This window comes from Myodes glareolus, chromosome 10 (genome assembly GCF_982192425.1).
Source record: "Myodes glareolus chromosome 10, mMyoGla1.1, whole genome shotgun sequence".
Lineage (NCBI taxonomy): Eukaryota > Metazoa > Chordata > Mammalia > Rodentia > Cricetidae > Myodes > Myodes glareolus.
Genome location: NC_142035.1, coordinates 22,182,780 through 22,203,963, shown reverse-complemented (window position 1 = coordinate 22,203,963; position 21,184 = coordinate 22,182,780). Strand labels below are relative to the sequence as shown.

The following is a 21,184-nucleotide window of genomic DNA, read 5'->3' as shown; positions in this document are numbered from 1 at the left end:
GTCTGACATTTGTTCTGCTCTTCAAGGATATCTAAGAAGCTGTCCTGGTTAGTTTTTTAACCTGGTTAGTTTTTTAACCAACCTGAGTTCCCTGGGAATGGGAACCTCAACTGAGAAAATGGTTCCAAGAGAGTGCCTGTAGGCAAGACTATAAGACAATTTCTTGATTAATGATTGATGTGGAAGGGCTCTGCCACTAGGGCTGGTGTCTCTTCTGGGTAGGTGGTCCTGGGTTGTACAAGAAAGTAGGTTGAGGCAGCCATGGCAACAAGTCATTAAGCTGTGCTCTTACATGGCCTCTGCTTCAGTTCCTGCCTCCAGGTTCATATCTTGAGTTTCTACCTTGGCTTCTCCTGATGTAAGATGAAATAAACCTTTTCCTTCCCAAGTTGCTCTTGGTCATGTCATTTATCACAGTAATAGAAAACAAACTAAGACAGAGGCCTCACGCAAGCTGGGCCATTTTTGACTTCTCACATCATAGTTCCTATGCTTCAGGTCTTTTTGTTCGTGTGTGTGTGTGTGTGTGTGTGTTGGAAACTGAAGATTGGACCTAGGGTCTTGTATATGCTAGGCAATCACTCTACCATTAAACTATATCCCTAGTCAGTTTTTCTTTATAACACAGAAATTCCATATATCCAAAACTATTGTCAATCATATGACCTTAACAAACACCTGTCATCATTCTATTCTATCAGATCTCAACAAACATTAAATTTTACAGTGCCAGAAGACATTAAAGCTTCACTCGAAGTATCATAACTTTTAGGGAGGCTATTTTTTATGCAAGATGAGTTACTTTTGGCAGCAACAGAAGGAAAAAATCAAAACCACTGTATTTCTACATTGGTAAAATAAGGTTTAAGCTTTATTATCATTCAGATACATTCAAAAAGAAAATATTTTATATGAAGGCTCCAAAGACAGGCAAACTATAGCACAACAGTACAGGACTTCATAATAAAAAGAAAAGCAGGGATATAGCCTTTTGTGGTTGATTTTCAGGGCTGAGGACTGAACCCAGGGTTTCATACATGCCAGGCAAGAGCTCTACCACTGAGTTAGAGCAGTAGCTCCTACATAAAATAATAATAACTGCCAGGCGGTGGTGGCGCACGCCTTTAATCCCAGCACTCAGGAGGCAGAGGCAGGTGGATCTCTGTGAGTTCGAGGCCAGCCTGGTCTACAAGAGCTAGTTCCAGGACAGGCTCCAAAGCTACAGAGGAACCCTGTCTCAGGGGGCGGGGAGTGGTTGAACTCAAGTTATCAGGCAGTAAGCACCTTTTCCCACTGAACCACCTCACTGGCCCTTTGCTAGGGTATTATTGTATGGGTCTTGTGTACCACAAAATACATTCAAAGGTCAGAGGACAGCTTTATGGTGTTGATCTCTCCCTGCACCTTATGCAGGTTCCAGAGATTGAACTCAGGCTATCAGGCTTGTGCTGAAAGTGGCTTTGAACACTGGGCCATTTTACTGGCTCCTGCTAGACTATTTTTAAGCCTTAATATTTGTGGTGGTTTGAAAGAAAATGGCTCGAAAAGGGAGTGGCACCATTAGGAGGTGTGGCCTTAATAGAAGAAGTGTGTTACTTTAGAGGTGGGCTTTGAGCTCTCATATATGCTCAAGCTACTACCAGTGAGACAGGTCTCTTCCTGTTGCCTGCAAGTCAAGATATAGGACACTCAGCTACTTCTCCAGCACCGTGTTTGCCTGCATGCCACCATATCCCACTATGGTAATAATAGAGTAAACCTATGCAAATGTAAGCCACCCTGATTAAATGTTTTTCTTTTATAAGAGTTGCCCTGGTTATGGTGTCTCTTCATATCAGTAGAAATCCTAACTAAGACAGAAGTTGGTACCAGGAGGGAGTTATTATTGTGAAAGGCCTAACTATACTTTAGCTTGAAGGAATTTGGACTTTGGGAGTTTGAGTTGGGAAGCAGTGGAATGCTTCAAGCACTGCTTCATGGGTTATACCAGTAGGAACATGGAAGACAGTGATTTGAACTGTTGGGGGCTGCTCAAGAGGTTTCAGAGGAGAAGAATTTTAGTATGTTGCCTAGAAATCGTGCTTGTGATATTTTGGTGAAGAATGTGATTGCTTTTTGCCCTTGCCGGAGGCGAAAGTTAAGAGTTTTGGATTAATTCCTCGGCAGAGGAAATCTCAAAACAGACTAGTCCTAGGATGGGCTCTGTTGTGCAGTTACTAGTGTTAACTCCAATGAAGACTTATAATGAAAAGGAGCAAGGAAAAATATTTGAGGAGAAAGGGAACACCAGGAAGTGGAATGGAGCTAAATCCTGTACTCAAGCAGATAAACAGATTAAGAAATAGAATAAAGGGAGTGATGATCTCAGGGCAAAATCTCAACCAGCTAAATTTCCATCTTGTGAAAAGCTTAGAACCCGGTCTGGTGGTATACACCTTTAAACCCAGTGCTGGGAAGGCAAAGGCTGGTGGATCTCTGAGTTGGAGGACAACCTGGTCTACAGATCCATTTCAGGACAGCCAAACTTATGCAGGGAAGGACAGAAAGCTGTTGAAGATGTAATTGAATGAGAAGGCCATGTTTCAGTCCCAATAAGCACCAGAAGTTGGCAGCTTTGGCTACATGGTTCTGGCTTTAGAGTCAAGGATAGAAGAAAGGCATTATGGAACTTTCTTTCTCGACTAAGGAAAGCCGCTGAGGCCAAACGTGTGGAGGCCTCAAGAGGCCATTGCATCAGTCTGTGAAGTTGAAGCCTGAATTGTCTTGGAGATGTTGGAGATGCCAGAGTCATGGGATATGTGCCAAGGAAAGCTGCTACAAGGGAGTAGAACCAGCCCAAGAGAGAGAAGTGTGTTACAGTTAACAAAGCCGAACAGAGCTGAAGATCCGAAGAGTGTTAGACATGGAGATGCAGAGTTTGGAGTTTGCCCAGCTGCTTTTCAGTCTTGCTTTGGCCCAGTATTCCCTCACTATGCTCTCTTTCCTACATTTTGGAATGGTAATGTACATCCTGTGCCATTACATATTGGAAGTATATGACCTGCTTTTTGATTTTGATTTAATAGGAGATCACAGTTAAGAGACAACATGAATCTCAGAAGAGACTTTGATCTTTAGAATTTAAATATGTTTGAGACTGTCATAGACTATGGGGACTTTTGAAGTTGGACTGAATGCATTTTTGCATTATGATATGGCTTCAAGTCTTTGGGCGCCAGGGAGTGGAATGTGGTAGTTTGAAAGAAAATAGTTACCAAAGGGAGTGGCACTATTAGGAGATAGTGTCTTATTGGAGTAGGTGTGGCCTTGCTGAAGGAAATATATCACTGTGGAGGAGGCCCTGAGGTCTTATATTTGCTCAAGCTACTTCCAGTGAGACTAAACCTCTGCAAATGTAAGCTGCCCCAATTAAATTTTCTTCCTTTATAAGAGTTGCCCTGGTCATGGTGTCTCTTCACAGCAATAGAAATCCTAAGACAATCTTGAAATTAATCACACTTAAATTTATATTTATACTTACATATGAAAACAGTAGTTGCCAACAATGAGCAAAGCCCTGGGTTCCATCCCCAGCTCTGGGGTAAAGGAGTGCTCGTGCACGCACATGCACATGTGCGCACACATGCAAGCATCACACACAAACACACCAGTAAAGCAGAAGAAACAGACGGTTTAAATTTACCAACTTTGGTATCTGATGAAGGCAAGTGCTTCCATGCTTTCAGACAGGAGTATACACATACTATTTCTGAAATGCATTGCACTGAGTCCCCCATCACTCTTTCTCAATGATATCCTTCTAGGTAAATTGTATCAAAAGCAATCAACTCTAACTAACTAAGCTAGAACCCAAACCATAACTAAAGTCAGATTAAATAAAAATCTAAACTCAATTTTTACTGACCCTATTGTCACAAAGTATCAAAAGCGCTAAAGACTTTTTAAATTTGAGTAAAAATGATGCCTGTGCCCACTAGGCTGGTTCTATCATACACACAAAGAACCAGCGGGAACCAGGGCTCAAGGACAGTGCTACCAACCTTCCCTTGCACAGCAAGCCTCATCCGACCTGCCAAATAACCTCAGCTTTAAGGATAAGTTGTCAGTTCTGAACTTACCTGAGGAAAAATAAGTAATGGATTTAGGAGGAGCCAATTTTTCAGTTTCACCCAGAAAATAGGAACAAGAATAACCATCTTATTGTTTTGGTTCTCTAAATCATACATTTCAAAGATCACATTTGTCTAATAGATACTCTATCATAGGGACTAATAATTATGACAGACCTGATTTGCTGATGCAAAAGCTATGTTTTTTAAATTTCTCCATACAAAGGCTGAATAGACTGTTTTTTTTCCTTTTGATGTTAATGCTATAAGGGCTGTACTTAACATAAAGCACATATTGGAAATAACTCTTTGTTGATGGATATGAAGGATGGCTGGGTACTGGAAAGGAGGAGTATGGTTTGAAGTGCCATCCTTGCTGCTAGTACCCTCTGAGTTGACTTCATGTTGTTGCAATGGCAACAAATCCCAGAGTGAGACAGCCAGGCTGTGTGGGCTTATCAGGTTCCCTATATATCCATGTGTGTTCCTTTCTTAGATTGCTTTCCAGGCTAGTTAACAGATTAAAGTAGGTGGATAGGAATGGCTGGCTCATTTTATTGGTTTTCAAATTGGCAATAGTAGATTATGAAGAACAGTACCATGTAGAAAAATACTGAGTCTGGATAAATTTTGCATTTCCAAACATAAAGCCAAGAAAAATTTTCATTTTGTATTAATAATAATCTGCTTTTTGGTTTAGGTAACAATTTTACTATTATGATGACTCTTCTCCAAACTGCCCATCACCTACTTTATCTGCAGTCTGGTGACAACCTTCTATCACTGGTGACAAATGAGGTCTCTGACATTATTTGAGAAAAGATCTCAGTCACAAAGAGACAGCTCAACCAAGTAACCTACAGTCATTAGGCAGGTTCCCAGAAGGCACTTTTTGAACATAGTAGCAAATCATTTAAAATAAACTTGATCCAATGACTAAGAGAACACTAGTAAGTCACGATTAGTATGATGCTATGATGCGCACACTTCTAGCTAGGTGTGGTGGCTCACACCTGTAAACCCAGACCTTGGGAGGCTGAAGCAAGAGGCACTGTCATGAGTTCAAGGCCAGCCTCAGCTACAGTCCCTGCTTCAACAAAAGAAAACAAAATACAAACAACAACAATACAAGATCTACTTCTCTAAGACCACTGGCACAGGGAGGGAGGCATTGTAGGGACCCTACATAAGCCTCTCTGGTGCTTGTACAGTCCTTACCTGGCAGTCAAAGTCCTGGAAGTTTCGTGTGCCATTCTGTCAATGGAAGGCAGAAAACACAGTCAGTTTCCCCAAATGTGCAGTAAATTTAGCTCACAGTGAAAGCAGCGCACGTGCAGACTCCTGGCTCTCACAAACTAAAATGATTCCCACTGAAAGGCTTTGGAGAGAGGGTGGGTGTTTGCAATGCTACTGCAGGCTCCATATTCAGAGGTGAGATTAACATGAGTTAAAGCCTAGCTATCCAGCAAATCCTGTCGTATTTTGCTGTATGTGGAAAGAAAGCAGTAAGGATGCATAGAAAGAGGGTGAAACATGAACCACAGTCTAAAGGTCATCCTCAACACACATGGGAAGTACCTTGAAAAAAAGGCACTGGAGGAGAATAGAAAAAAAGGTTCCCAGATCTAGAAAGATAAGGTCAAGAAATGAAGATTTCAAAACTAAACTTAGAGTACTTCTTTAAGAAAAGCAATGTTGGGAAGATGGCTCACCAGTTAACAAAGCATACTGTACCAGGCATGCCTTTAATCCCAGTACTTGGAGGGTAGAGGCAAGTGGACCTCTGAGTTTGAGACAAGCCTAGTCTATAGAGCGAGTTCCAGAACAGCTAGGGCTACACAAAGAAACCCTGTCTCAACAAACCAAAAGAATGCACACTGCTCTTGCAGAGGACATGAGTTCAGTTCTGGCACTCATGTGGGACAGCTCACAACTACCTATAACTCCAGCTCTAGGGAATCCAAAAACCCTGGCCTCTGCAGGCATCCCACACTTGTGCACATATCCACACACATGCATATGAATAGAAATAAATCTTAATTTAAAAAGAAAAGCAATGTTGGGGGTTGGAGAGATGCCTCAGCTGTTCAGAGCACCTGCTGTCTTGCAGAAGATCCAGGTTAGGTGGCTCACAACTACCTGTAACTCCAGTTCCAAGAGATCCAAAGCCTTCTGGCTTCTGTGGGCATTGCACATATATAGACAGGTTCACACACATAGACATAAATAAAAATCAATGAAATTTTTCTAAAAAGCAATGTTACTGGAGGAAAAAAATGAAACAGTTTTTAATATGCTAACATATTAATTATATCCTATGAAATTGCTGATAAGAAAAAAAGAGGAAAAAATCACTGGATCATTTAAAAGCTCAAAATGAAATTCACCAAGTTCCTAAAAAGGGATTATATGACAGTAATGCTCGAGGAACCAATGGAATCATTCTGAGCATGTCTGAAGTGTTTAAACTGCCGAAGTTGAAAAAGTACAACATAAGAGTACAAAAAAGGGAACGGGATGTAGTTAGAAAAAGAAAAACCCTTCTGATTTGATTTGTCATAATGCATATAAGCCCCTCCCTGAAAAGCTCCATTAGCTAGTTATATAATAGTACATGTATTCATCTCCCCAACAGCTTCCAGAAGGTGTGGAGCTGCAAATAAGAGCCTTTCTCAACACTGCCTTTCCAGATGCCCAACTGCTCAAGAAGCCCATTTTAGGAACAGTTCTCTGAGCCAGAGGCACAGCTCGGCACTAGAGCACTGCCTTAGTATGTTCAAGGCCCTGGGTTTGATTCCCAGCACTAGAAAATACCATTCTTCCTAGCTAGCAAAACAGAACAGAGGTTGAGGCATAGCCTATGGGTACATATACCAAAAGAAACAAACTACCCTGCCCAGGAGAGGAGCTAGTAGAACCAGCTGGGGTAATCTGGATCAGTGCAATCCAATATGACAGCCATCAGTCACATGAACAATTCAAGTTGTGCATGCATGTATGTAACTTTTTTTTGCATTGTTTTAAATTTTGTTTTGTGAAACAGGATCTCTATGTAGTCCAGACTTGCCTTGAACTCACATCCTCTTACCTCCTGAGTGCTGAGAATACAGGTGTATACAATACACCTTGCTATTAGATTTTAAGTTTTTTTTTTTTAAATCAAGTTTCTCAGCTGCATTAGCCATATCTAGTGCCCATGTTACTGGGCACATACACACAACACTTCCACTACTGCAGAAATGCCTGTATAATGCTATCTAATGACCTTTTGAATGAGTAAGGTTCTAGATAAATAGCCTTGGGTTTTCTAAGATGTATACAGTAAAGTCACAATAGATCAACAACCACTGAGAAAGTACAGATACCACAAATAACAAACAAGGAAAGAGAAGGCTAGTCTGGGCATCATTCTTGACTCAAAACTGAAGAAATAATTTTAAAAACTGATACAGTTACAGCACGGAAAGACAGTGATGACAACCATGCAGATGAGCTAGGATAGCATTTTCCAAGGAAGGCAGCTGCTATAAGCAAAAGGACATCAGGGTGTTGTATGCCTCCTACTAGTCCCACAAGATGCAGATAAGAACTTCTTCAGAGAAGCCACTGCATTTAATTTCCAGTAAGACTATGAAAGACCAAAAGAAGAGTCCTTGTACAGACTAAAGTAGATGGTTTCAGTAAGACGTAAGTGACTAGCAAGTGAGTTCTTTGATTTATACAGTAAGCAAGACAATTTTTAAAAAATTAAGCCAGGCTCATGCCTATTGTTCTATTCTTTAGAGACTGAGGCAGGATTTCTGAAAGCTCAAGGCCAGTTTGAACTACATTGTGAGATCTATCCCAGCCTGGTTATACTATAAGGTTTTGCCTCAAAACAGACAAACAAAAACAAAAACACCCAAAACAAAGATTAGAAGTAAAATACCAAACATTAACCACCATCTATCTCTGCATAGAGATTATGAGTGATTGTAATTTCCTTAAGGCTTCTCTACCATAAGCATATGTTTTCCTTTCATAATTTACCAAACAAGAAGGATCTGTACAAAAAAGGTAGGTTTAAAGATGGGTCGTATTAGGGCTTCAGTCTTATAGTGTTCCCAGAGGTTCTTTTAGGGATGATTTAAAAAGATTAAAGGAAAATCTCTCTAATCTGAACAGACTCTCTGAGCCGCTGTCACTGGGTAGTGACTTCAGTGTCCTTGTGCTCACGTGATAGCAACCACAAAGTGTTTTGTGAGGTACAAACCTCTGGGATGAGCGCAGGGAAATAACTAAAGCAGAAGCAGGCAATCCCTTCCAGAAATGCCAGCTATCTTGTTTGTGGAGGAGTTAGCAAAAATCTTAATCGAATGTACAAACTAGACTCCCAGGAAAAAGGGTACTAATAATAAATTTTTCATTTATTTATTTGTGTGTGTGTGTAAGAGAGAGAGAGAGATGCAAGACAATCTTTGTGCAGTGCTCTGAGCTTCATATGTGGGTCAGTATAAAGGTGTCTGCACAATATATCAAAGCTCTATGTTCTAACTTCATCACTACAAAAAAACCTAAACAAGCAGTAAGAAAATCATAAATTTAAAGCAAGTAATTCCCCCAACTGAGTAAGGAAAAGGCAACTAAGAACTGATCAAAGAAAGAGGGAAAGTATGTATAAATAAAACAACTTGGAAGGGAGAAACAGTAATCACTAGAGACAAGACAGCTGCATTCTTCCAATATTATACACATCAAGAAATGTAAAAAAAAAAAAAATGGGGCTGGAGAGCTGACTCAGCGGTTGAGAGCACTGGCTATTCTTCCAAAAGTCCTGGTTCCCAGCACACACTTGGTGGCTCACAACCAACTGTAACAGTTGTTCTTGGAGATCTGACAACTTCTTCTGACCTCTGTAGGCACCAGGCATGTATATGATACTCCTATAGACAAACATGCAGGGAAACAAGTATAAGAAGTTCCGAGAGGCAGAAGGCAATGGCCACAAAGTAAAGAAAAATGAGCTAATAAGACCTTGAAAGCAACACCCAAAAGCGACCCAGGGAATCCACCAGTTCTGTGAGTTTGTAGCAGGGAGGGGGCCTATGTCTGACTCACCATCTATTCTTGGTCCTGACACTCAGCAAGTGCAAAACTGTCATCTTGAAGAGGTTATGAACACCCCAAAAGAGACATAGGGTTTGAGGCAGACAAGAATACCAAAGAGGGAAGGAACTGAAGTGGGGATAGAAAGTTGTTACAATAACAAATTTTTTTTTTTTTGAAATAAATTGATCTAAAAAACAAAAGGACATAAAAATTGACTGCCAAGTGTGGTGGCATACCCGTAATCCAAGTCACTAAGGAAGGAGAATTACAAATTTCAGGCCAGCCTAGGCAACTTAGCAAGATTCTTTCTCAGGATAAAAATTTTCTAAAGGGACCATGGCTGAAGACATAGCTCTGTGATACCAAGCTTGGGTGACACACAAAAGCCCTTGGTTACATTCTTAGGGGCAAAAAACTAAACAACAAAGAAAAACAAGACATCTCTCCAAAAAAAAAAAAATCCTCCCCAACAGAAAGAAAAATGAAAATGGGTTCAAATAAGCCCCCCAAATACCTAATAACTCATGTGTCTTTAACTGAGTAAGACAAACAATTAACATAAGTTAATAATCAGTGTTGTTTCAAAGCTTAGTGATAGAGTCTTGCTATATAGTAGTTTAGGCTGACCTCAAATTTATGATTCTTTTGCTTTAGCCTCCAGCAAAACATTTTTTTTTTGAGGAGCAATACATTCAAGCTGATAATCCAAAATAAGAATGAAAATTCTATATGTATGTATTTTAAGCATTTATATCAATCATTATTTCCCAAAACAATAACAGACTTCCTAAATAAATCCACAGAGTAAAGATGCTATGATAAGACTGTCCTCTGTGGGCTGGAGCAAAGGCTCAGAGGTTAAGAGCGCTGATTGCTCTTCCAGAGGTCCTGAGTTCAATTCCCAGCACCCACATGGTGGCTCACAACCATTAATAATGAGACATGGGGTCTTCTTCTGGCCTGCATGAATAAATGCAGACAGAACTCTGTATACATAATAAATAAATAAATCTTTTTTTTTTAAAAAAAAGACTGTCCTCTGTAATCAAGTACTGCCCGTCAACTTTGAAACTGACACCTACACTACACACTACTATGCTAATGTTATAGGTCACAGACTCCTGCATTAAAAATTCCTTAGGCACTCTGAGAGGCTGTGGCTATGGCTTGGGCTCGCCTCACAATCTCCTGTTTCTTGAAACGGTTGACAGTCACCCAGTCTGTTGAAGTGGCATTAATATCTGCTTGGGAACCCACTCCCCGCCCCAGTCTCTTCAGGTCATTTCTGACAACAGTTGTGACAATTGCCTCAGCATATGAAGATATGACCCACCTCTAGTACACACCACAATAGCACCTCAGAATACTTTCTGATGAAAATGTGATTTTAACTGCAGACTTCGGGTGGGGCAATGCTAGAGATTGAATCCAGGACTTTATACATACAAGATGTGGGATCTACTATCAAGCTACCCTTACACACTTTTTTTTTTTTTTTTTTTTGTCAGAGCACATTTCATCTCCTGGTTCCCAAAAACTCAGACTAGACAGTGATCATGTTCTCACTGGCCAGGGCCAACAGTGACAGAAGCAGGGGCATCCCTAAACCCTCCTCTACTGAACTCCATGTTGTCTCTTATTTCCCTGAGCCAGATTCTAGGGCCTCATTTTTCCTGGAATTTTTTCATAATCTCAGATTCTAAGCAAGCAACACCACCCACAATGAGGCTTGACCATTGTAAGTAAATATTGCAGGCTCACCTGGGAACATGAGGGAACTCAGGTACTGCCTGCCCTATTACACTCACGGCACCTTCTTTTCCAGCCCCTCCTGACACTCTAGCTACCCAGCCTTTTACCAGTAATCCACCAAGTAAGTCAGACCCTCTGGAAACTTTTATTAAAATTTAAAAATGCAATTTTATTATTGTACATGTGCATATTGTTGGAGGAGGAGGAACCTCTGTACCACTGCATGCACATGAAGGTCAGAGGACAAAGGGCAGTTGGCTCTCTCCTTTCACCTTTACATAAGTTTTAGGGATCTAATTCAGGTCATCAAGCTTATACAACATGTTCTGCTAAGGCCGAGCCATCTAATCTCCTATCCCATGCCCCACTCTACACACAACCTTAAAAAAGTGACCCTAACACAAACTCCTCTGTTTCAACTCTCCTAGAGCATACAAATAAGCTGCTCCCAGGGGCTGGGCTGGAGAGGTGGCTCAGCAGTTAAGAGTGCTGGCTGCTTATCCAGAGGTCCAGGTTCAATTCCTAATACCCACATGGCAGCTCACAAGCATCTCTAACTACAGTTCCAGGGGGATCCAATGCCATCTTCTGGTCTCTATGGGCATCATGCACACAAATGGTGCATAGACATACATGCAGGCAAAACAACCATGTCAATAAAAAATAATTTTTTAAAAGTTGATCCCAGAGTTCACCCTCTTATAATTCTTACATCATCCCCTTTCCCTTCACTTACACACCTGGCCATTAGTAGAAAAACAATCCTTAAACTACAGTATGAGTATGAGTTATTTTACAATTTACTGTAATAACCAAAGCAAAGCAAAGTTTGCTTCCATTCATTCCCTTGGGTATTTACTCCCTTTCCTGATATATCATCAACTGTCCAGAAGACAGCTGTGGCTTCCTGTTTGTTTTTTGTTTTTGTTTTCAGACCTGGCTTCTGGCTTTTACTAGGCTCTATAGTATCTAAAGCAAATAGGCAGACTAGAAGACAGGGAGAATGAAGCATGTTTGGGTGGATCTGCTGGGTGAGGTGACATAAAAACTAACAAGCAGCAGCAGCAGCAGCACAGCAGATGGCAGGAAAAGCATTGGACGCACAGATCAAGGTCAAAATTAAAAGTTAAAGGTTCTAGACTGAGCTCTAATGTTTTAATAGATACTGACTTTGGACAAGGTGTACGCCTCATCTGTAAAACAGGTGATTATTTAGCAAGAGGCTAGGAGAATAATATAAAAATTTGTTGTTTGTTTAGGACTCTCTTCATAGCCCTGGATGTCCTGGAGCTCACTATGTAGACCAGGCTAAATCCACAGAGACCCACTTGCCTCTGCCTCCCAAGTACTGAGATTAAAGGTATGCACCACTCTGCTCAGTTGGAGAATAATAAAATGTTTGTAAAAATACTCTGAAAACAGCTAACCAATTTTTGAGGCAGTCTTATGTAGCCCTATGTGGTGATAATTTGTGCTATAAAAAATAAAGCTTGCCTGAGGATCAGAGTGTGGAGTGAGTCACTAATTAGCCATAGAGTTCAGGCAATGGTGGCACACACCTTTAATCCCAGCACTTGGGAGGCAGAGGAAGAAGGATCTCTGTGAGTTCAAGGACATCCTGGGCTATACTAGATTGATCCAGTATAAAAGAGAAACAGAGCCAAGTGGTGGTGGCTCATACCTTTAATCCCAGTAGTTGGGAGTCACGGGCCTTTAACCCCTGCACTAGGGAGGTGGAGACAGGGATATGGCTGGGTGGAGATAGGGATATGGCTGGGTGGAGAGAAGAATATAAGGCAGGAGGAGACATGAGCTCAGAGCACTCATTCTGAGGATTCATGGAGACAGGATGGTGACCACTTTGGTCTGAGAATTCGGTACAGGTAAAAGATCTCTCTAGTGGCTGGCTCCTTTACTTTCTGATCTTTCAGCTTTTACCCTGATATCTGATTCTGGGTTTTTACTGTTAAGACCAGTTAGAATTTGCACAACAGTCCTGACTAGCCTGGAACTCACTATGCAACCCAGAGTAACCTTGGATTCTGGACAACCTTCTTGACTCTGTCTCCCAAGTGCTAGGATCTCAGAGGTATGCTACTATGCCTGGGTTTTCTTTTCCTTTAAAGACAGGATCTTGCTATGTATTCTAGGACTTGGTGTTCTCTTATTTCAGCTTTCTAAGCACTGGTATTATATAGTCTGTACCACCACACTTATAATGCTATTTGAGAAAAAAAAACCCAAACACTCATATATCTATACAATTCTGTACTGGTGGTTAGTTCTTTTCATCACTGGAGCCAAAATAAACATGGCAAATCCAAATCCACCCACTTCTTGACAATTCCGAGCTATAGACAAAATTACAGGCATACTAAAATAAAATGGAAGAACACCATGAGTGATAAGACAAGTTAACATAAGCGTCTCTTAAAATACATGGAAAGTGCTTCCTTATGGTCACCCAGGACACGCTTCTCTACAGTAGGGTTGGTCTGCATTCTCTTTAGTTTCTTGAAGCATGAAAGGGTTTAGTAATGTCTTATCCTAAGAGCAAATTATAAAGAAAAAGATGGGGTAAAATAATATACATCTCTAGGCTGCTCCTTAAAGGGACAAGAGAAATCACACAAAGTCTACATGGTTATGACATTGGGAAAAACATTTCAAAACAGGAAAGACTTGGGTTTCAGTCCCAGCTCTACCACTTACTGACTTGGCAAGCTGGCCTGTCAATCAGATTACTTTTATTTGCTAAGTGAAGATTAATACTTCAAAGGGATAATCTGACCACTAAGAGAGAATGTCACATAAAGCACTTGTCACATAAAAAGTACTTCATAAAAAAATAACAGCTGGGGGCTGGAGAGATGGCTCAGTGGTTAAGAGCATTGCCTGCTCTTCCAAAGGTCCTAAGTTCAATTCCCAGAAACCACATGGTGGCTCACAACTATCTGTAATGAGGTCTCTTGCCCTCTTCTGGCCTGCAGACATACACAGAGACAGAATATTGTATATATAATAAATAAAATAACAGCTGGACAGGTCATACCCCACAAAAAATGAAGAAAAGGAGTAATGGAAGAAAGAGAGGAAGAGAGGGAAGGAAATCAAAGCAACAACAAAACTGTCTATGACATCTACCCATTTAAACCCAGGGGCTTTCTTAATTGTCTGTCATCCAGGGACTTTGCACTCCAGAAGATATTTAGCAATATTGGAGACTTTTTCGTTGCCACCACTAGAGGAGAGGTAGTAGCTTCTAGTGGGTACAGGCCAAAGTTACTGTTAAACATTCTACAATGCACAGAATAGTGTCCCAAAGAATATCTAGTCTAAAACAACATCAGTGCCAATATGAAGAAATCCTGCAAGCATTATTTGGAACTCAATCTAGAGAGCTACTTCCTTTCTTAGCATTAGTTTACTTGGCAATATGGAAATACATTTATCTGTGCTCTCTATCTCACCAAGCTACCTAGAGCATCAAATAAAATGGTTGGGATGGATGAGAGGCATTTTCCTCATCAGTTTCTTTTAAACAAAATTACCAATTTACTGAGCTAAGCTGGCAGTGTTCAAATACCAGGGAATACTTGAGATCAGTGAAGATAGGAGGATATGAGGTAGGGCTCTTTGGGAATACCACTGTTCAAAGGGAACTCTGGTTACTCAGTCTGGAAATGGGACTCTCATGAATAGTAAATGGGACATGAACATGTCTCAGGGAGAGGAAGAAGCAAGATGGAATGTGGGAAGTGGTTGGGAACAGAACAAGCATATCAAAGAAGAACTGACAGATGTTAGGGAGTAAGACTTTGCTTGGTGTCAATCTATCTGGGTCACAATGAAATAACACAGATAGGAAGACTTACAACAACAGAGGTTAGTTCCTCACAGCTCTGGAAGCTGCAAAGTTTAAGATCGAGATTGTGGCTCAGTTCAGTTTCTGATGAGGGCTCTTCCTGCTTCACAGATAACTGCTTTCTCACTATGCCTCATCTGGTAACAGGGAGAGGCCACCAACCCTATCAGATTAGGCTCTATGCTTCTGCCTTTACTGAACTTCAATCACTCCTGTAAAGGTCTGTCTTAGTTTTGTACTGTTGCTATAATAAAAACAAGGAGGCTGGAGAGATGGCTCAGTGGTTAAGAGCATTGCCTGCTCTTCCAAAGGTTCTGAGTTCAATTCCCAGCAAGCACATGGTGGCTCACAACCATCTGTAATGAGGTCTGGTGCCCTCTTCTGGCCTGCAGACATACACACAGACAGAATATTGTATACATAACAAATAAATAAATATAAAAAAGAACACCTAACAAAAGCAGTTTAGGAAAGAACGGTTTTGTTTTAGCTCACAAACCGGGTTATCCATTATAACTGGGATGTCAGGTGGGAGGAACCTGAAGTAGCTGCTCGCAGCTGGTCAAAAGCAGAGAAAGCATGAGAACTTACATGCTTGCAGTGCTCAGCTTGCTTTCTCCTTTTTCACATAGTCCAGGACTCAAACCCAGAGACTGTGCTGCTTACTTCTAGTCTGTCTTCCCACATCATCTAGTATAATCAAGACAATCCCCCACAGTCATGCCCACAGGCCAGCCTAGTTTAGATAATCAATCCCTCATTGCCTTTCCAGGTAATTATATATCACAAGCTAACAATTAAAACAAACCATCACAAGGCCTCCTCTCCAAAAGTCACATGTGGTGGGGACTGAAGTTTCTGTGTGTAAAGTTGGGGGCAACACAGTCCATTCTGTACTGTTAAGACACACATCAGACCCAGCTGAAGCATTCTGTGACCTTAGAGAGGCTCAGACATTAATCCAGAGATTTTCTTTCCTTTTTGCAAATTATGTGTATGTGCCTTTGTGGTAGTATGTGCATGAACATACAGGTGTCCATGGAGGCCAGAAAAGGGCATCAGGTCTACTGGAGCTGGAGTTATAGGCAGTTGTGAGCTGCCCAGCCTGGATGCTAGGAACCCAACTCATACCCTCTGCAAGAGCAATATACACTCTTTACCACTGAGCCATCTGTTCAGTCCCAATTCAGTGCTTTCCTATAGACATAGCCACCACCCCTTTCCTTCTTCAGCTACCCTTTCTGTGATATACACAGACCATTCACTTCTGCATTTACATGCCTCCTCAGTAATCTTGTGACTTTTTAGGGCCAGGGAGGGGCATTTACTTGTGTCTCAGTCTTCAAGTATCTGAAGTCAATCAGGTCATGTGCTTCTAACATTGGCCAATCAAAGTCAATTGTAGTCCAATCTCAATCTTGGGAGCTTTTTAAAATGTTGAACAGGCAAGACATGGCATAAATGAGAATCCAGAGTTCAGGCCAGTCTGAATTACATAGTGAGACCCTGTCTCAAAACAATAACTAAGATGGTGGGTAGCTTAGTAGATGAAAACTTGACAAGCATGTACAAGATCTTTGGTTCAGTCCTTGGTATGAACAAAACAACTTAACTATATCCCAGACCAGTCCAGTGAGGTACCAACCAGTAAGGAGGGATGACTCAGGATCAAGGATTTTTACATCTCCACAGGTAATCCCAACAAGAAGCCAAAGCTGACACCTACTGACCAACCACAGTCTTTACCTCTCAGACTGGTCTGGAGTGGTATCCGGGACCTGATTCTGATGGTTAGCAAGACTGAGGCAGGTTATTTACTTACTGAAGCCAAATGGTCTGCTTTTCCCTGCCCTGAGAATATTCATTTCTGTAGCCAGAAATGAGCTTTACAGCTCTAGATTTTAGCTCCTTCCTCCTCTTCATGGCACATTATTTTAGGTACAATCCTCCATATACATAGAAAGATGGTATTTAATGGATAGAGATTTCTGTAAGCATGTTGAGGGATGTGCAGAAGTCAAGAGGGTGTTAAAAAAAATACAGACTGCCAAAGAAGAGAACACAAAGTCTAGTGAAAGTCAAAGAAAGGGTGTGACAGACAGAAGAAGTCACAGGGATGAGTACAGGGCGGGCAGGATGCAAGATAATATATTATATATAATGCAGTAGAGATGTAAGTCAGCAGAGCTAGACGCCATAAAGGGCCTTCCTTTGGGCAGAAAGAGATCATTAGCATCAACATCTTTTGGTGCTCTAACCCTTCCCTACCCATTCACCCTATCCATACACTCTCCCAATTCTTTCCTCGAAAGATGTTATGGACTCACACCAAGCTATAAAGTAATTTAACAGACTAGGACAATAAACCAAAAGAATAGTGTAGGAAAGAGTTTCTGATGTGTACACTGACCAGGGAGGGGCAAGAGAGATCTGTTTGTCTTAATGTTTGATTCCTCACATCATAACTTGCATTTGCTGAGTCCTAGTGGCTGTCAACTATGCCATTCATCATGAAATTCTCTAATGCTAAGATAAAAATAAGATATACTCTGCCAGGCATGGTAGTGCACACCTTTAATCCCAGTACTAAGGAGGCGGAGGCAGGTGGATCTCTGTTGGGAGCTGTGAACCCCCAGATCCTGAATTTCTTGTAAACAACTTGTTTTCCTCTACTCTGAAACAGCTTGCAGCTGCTCTGAGCACGAGACCCTCAGGAATTCCTGATGGCAGGGGAGTGGTTTCTGGTAGGTTTGGCTGGGGCGTGGCTATCAGTTAAGAATCCCTATATAAGCTGCCCCTGCACACAATAAGGGGGGCATTCCTGTTTCCTGCACAAGGATTACCTGTGTCTCTCTCTGTCTGTAAGTCTTTGTGTGTTTCAATCTCCAGCCCCTTGCCTGGTTCATGAACTGTATGGTGGTGCATAGAGCACAGATGGGCGTGGTGCGCCACAGATCTCTGAGTTTGAAGCCAACCTGGTCTATACAATGAGTTACAGGACAGCCAGGGCTACACAGAGAAACCCTATATCAAACAACTAACACCTTTGTCACCAAAAAAAATAAGATATACTACTGACATTTATCCCTGATGAAAATGGTGATATTGATGGTCACATTGTAGACTCAACAAGCTTTTGAGAGAGCATTGCAGCCTGTATCTATCACTAGCCATGCATGTTAAAATCTCCTTATAGAAACTAAAAGTCAAAGCATTTGGATCCCAAATCAATTGTTACCTTTAGACTTTCTATTTAAATTAGTCGTATCATTTTTTTTCCCTTTCAGATCTCTATAAAGTAGGAAAACTTTTTAAAAAATCACTGAATATTCCCATGGAAAAGAAAAGAAAAAGTGAGGGAGACATCAAAGAGTAGATTAAGAAATGAGTTTTTACAAATATTCCCACCATTAAAAATCAAGCTAAGTGTTCTACTTAGTATTCTGATGATATAAGAAATTAATAGCAGAAGAAAACCATCTGTATATATTTTAGCTAAAGCAAAACAGTCTTTACCTTATCGTTTAGAAGTGGTTTGATCTCTGTGAGTTGAACATCCTGAAGTTCATCCATGAGGATGGCTCAGAGTAGATATGTCTCAGGAATGAACCAGTAACTCTGAAATAGAAGAGAAAGAAGAAAAGACAGATTCTCAAGTTGGTGTTGAAAACATAACATTATTCATTCAGATGCTGGAATTTACTCTATGTATATCAAGAACTGCACAGGGTGCAGCAGACCCTGCACAGGGAGGCAGAAAGACTTTCAGATGGCCTATGTTATTCTTCCCTAAGGTATTCATACCTTTCCACAGCTTCCCACCCTCCTCCCTCACCCGGAGTATGAGTAGGATCTGTTTCTTGCTTTTGACTAACAGAATGAGGGAAATGTAACAGAATGTAATGTACATGACTACTTCCAGGAGTTACAGTACAAAGTACCTTAACATCTGTCTTGCTGAAAGACACTCTGCCCTGTTAGCTTAGTTGAGCCAGTTGACATGCTATAAGATGGCCATGTGGCAGGGAACTAAGGGTGGTTTCTCTTAAGCTAGCAAGGAGGGAAAAAGGGACAGAAAGCAACTAAGACCCTAGGATCAGCATCTCTACAAGAAACCGAATACTGCCAATAACCACATGATTCTGGAAACAGATCCTTCTGCAGTGGAGACTCAGCAGAAAGGTAAACCAAACTGACACCTTGTTTGCAGACTTACAAAGGATCCATGAAGTCTTGAGACAACAAAGGTGTGTTGCTTTAGGTTACTAAGTCTGTAATGTATTTTAATGAAGAAACAACAAATACCCTTTTTACTCATTCAGTAGTATAAATCTTGGTTCCCAAAGATGGGTAAGAGAACAATATCCTCAAACTAGACTCTGGAAGCAACAATGCGGAGAGTGGGTTAAGGAAGGTAACAACTCAAAGTTAATGATGTAGAATAGGACTTTGAATTAATAATGACAATGGCAATGAACAAACTCAAATAAATCAGGAATGACCTACATTACTAGTAGAACATATGAGAAGTGCCAGGTAGTGATGGTACACACCTGTAATCTCAGCACTCGGGAGGCAGAGGTAGGCAGATCTATGAGTTCAAGGCCAGCCTGGTCTACAAGAGCTAGTTCTAGGACAGCTAGGGCTGTTAAACAGAGAAACCCTGTCTTGAAAAACAAAACAAAAACCCCAAAACGAAACAAACCAAAGAACATAAGAGAAGAAATAAAATGTGACTTTTTAGAGTTCCATTACATAGGCGTTATAGTTTCTGTGATGTTGAGCATCTATTGCCAAGGAAGAAAATTAGTATAAGGTGAGGGCACACACAGACCGCTGGAGGTCCATGTGGAGGAGATTAGCACGCCAGTACCAACCTGTAGCCATGTGAGTGATCTTGCAAATGAATCTCAAACCTACAGTCAAGAGTTTAGATGTCTAAGTCATAGAAACATCTAACAACAACCACATGAGACATTGGTCAGAACCACACTGCCAAGTCTGTTTCTGTGTTCCTGGCCTACAGAAACTATAAAAGATTATAAATAATTTTGTTTTGAAGTGATATGTTATATAGTAACGGGTAACTAATAAAGAGAGAACAGACTGTGGTGTTCAAAGAAAGGAAGCTGGCTAGAGGGAGGTAAGGGAGCCAGCCAGAAAGCTTTCCTTCACCCCACCATACAGTCGTGGATGGACTGCAAACACTGGATACTGCAGGCACAGGACTCTCATCAACTTCAAAGCTCCAGATTTTCTTCCTTCTATCTTGTCCTTGGACCCATCAAGTCAGGAAAAATGTTAATTCAATAAATTTGGGATGTAGATAATCAACACCACTTAGTGGAGACCTATTGTGCAAAACACTGGGAAAGATCAGAAGAGAACAAGAGCAGAGATGACAATGGTCTATAAATTGATAAATAAAAATAAGAGACAGAATTCCAAGTGGAAGCAATTGCTTATAATTGGTGAGAATTAAGAAGGCCTCGGACCAATGATGGAATTAGATCTGATTAAACCCACTGTGAACTAAAATCAGACAAATGATTGAATACAGCTCTGCTACTAAACATCCCAGCTTAGTGCAGTACACTGCAGGGTATCTGCTGCCGTTCCCCAGCTCACATGACTGGTGCTGAGGTTTGCTGTCTCTGTCCAGCATGACAAGAGCCCAAGGGACAGACAGAAACTCAAAGCTCAGAAGGTGTAGCTACTTTTCTAGCACAACGTGTCCCTGGGTTTAATCTCCAGCTCTGAAAAAAAATTGCCTGAGATTTTCTTAATTTGTGTTTATTAATCATAAAACAATCTGTGGTTGCCTTTCACTTGGACTTTATATGATCATTCAGACCAAGTGAAAATAATAGAATAATGAAAAGATACTTTACGTACAGGTCTTCCATCTAAGGATAAACATTTTACCACCACTAGCAAGGCAGAGACAGGAGAATTAAGTTTGACACCATCCTAGGCTTCACAGGAAGGGCCTGTCTCAAAATAAACACCAATTTTAATTTGTTCCCATGTGAAAAGGTGATTTCCTGACATGTGCTTTCCATGTCACCTGCTTTCTTTCCTAGTTCAATTCACTCACAAGAAAGTACACAGTGAGTCTGTCCGGGAACCTCATGTCCAAAACCAAGACATCTGCTTACTGCTCCCCTGCATTTTCTGTTATTTTCTAAGGCAGGGTTTCATATAGTCCAGGCTAGCCCAAACTTGTTAAGTACCTGGGACTGTCTTTGAACTACTCATCGTCCTGCTTCTAAGTGGTGGGACTGCAGGCAAGTATCACCATGCCTGGCCATCTCCTGCTTCTGCAATAAGAGAAAATGAGATGTCTGTGCCAGTATACACTTAGATGCAA

At 41.0% G+C, this 21,184-nt stretch overlaps 1 protein-coding gene across 3 annotated transcripts in view; it reads right to left on the bottom strand.

The window, feature by feature from the left end:
• LOC125404770 (protein NDRG3) overlaps positions 1 to 21,184 on the bottom strand; it is a 64,853-nt gene that overhangs the window by 27,346 nt on the left and 16,323 nt on the right. For 2 of the 3 annotated variants that reach the window (XM_087911063.1, XM_087911065.1), the window contains exons 2-3: positions 18,331 to 18,432; positions 5,328 to 5,363 (exon numbers count right to left, since the gene is read on the bottom strand). In XM_087911063.1, the coding sequence (XP_087767189.1) occupies positions 5,328 to 5,363; positions 18,331 to 18,387 (93 nt within the window). In that variant the 5' untranslated portion in view covers positions 18,388 to 18,432. The remainder of the gene's footprint in view (positions 1 to 5,327; positions 5,364 to 18,330; positions 18,433 to 21,184) is intronic. The other variant, XM_087911064.1, reaches the window with a different exon arrangement.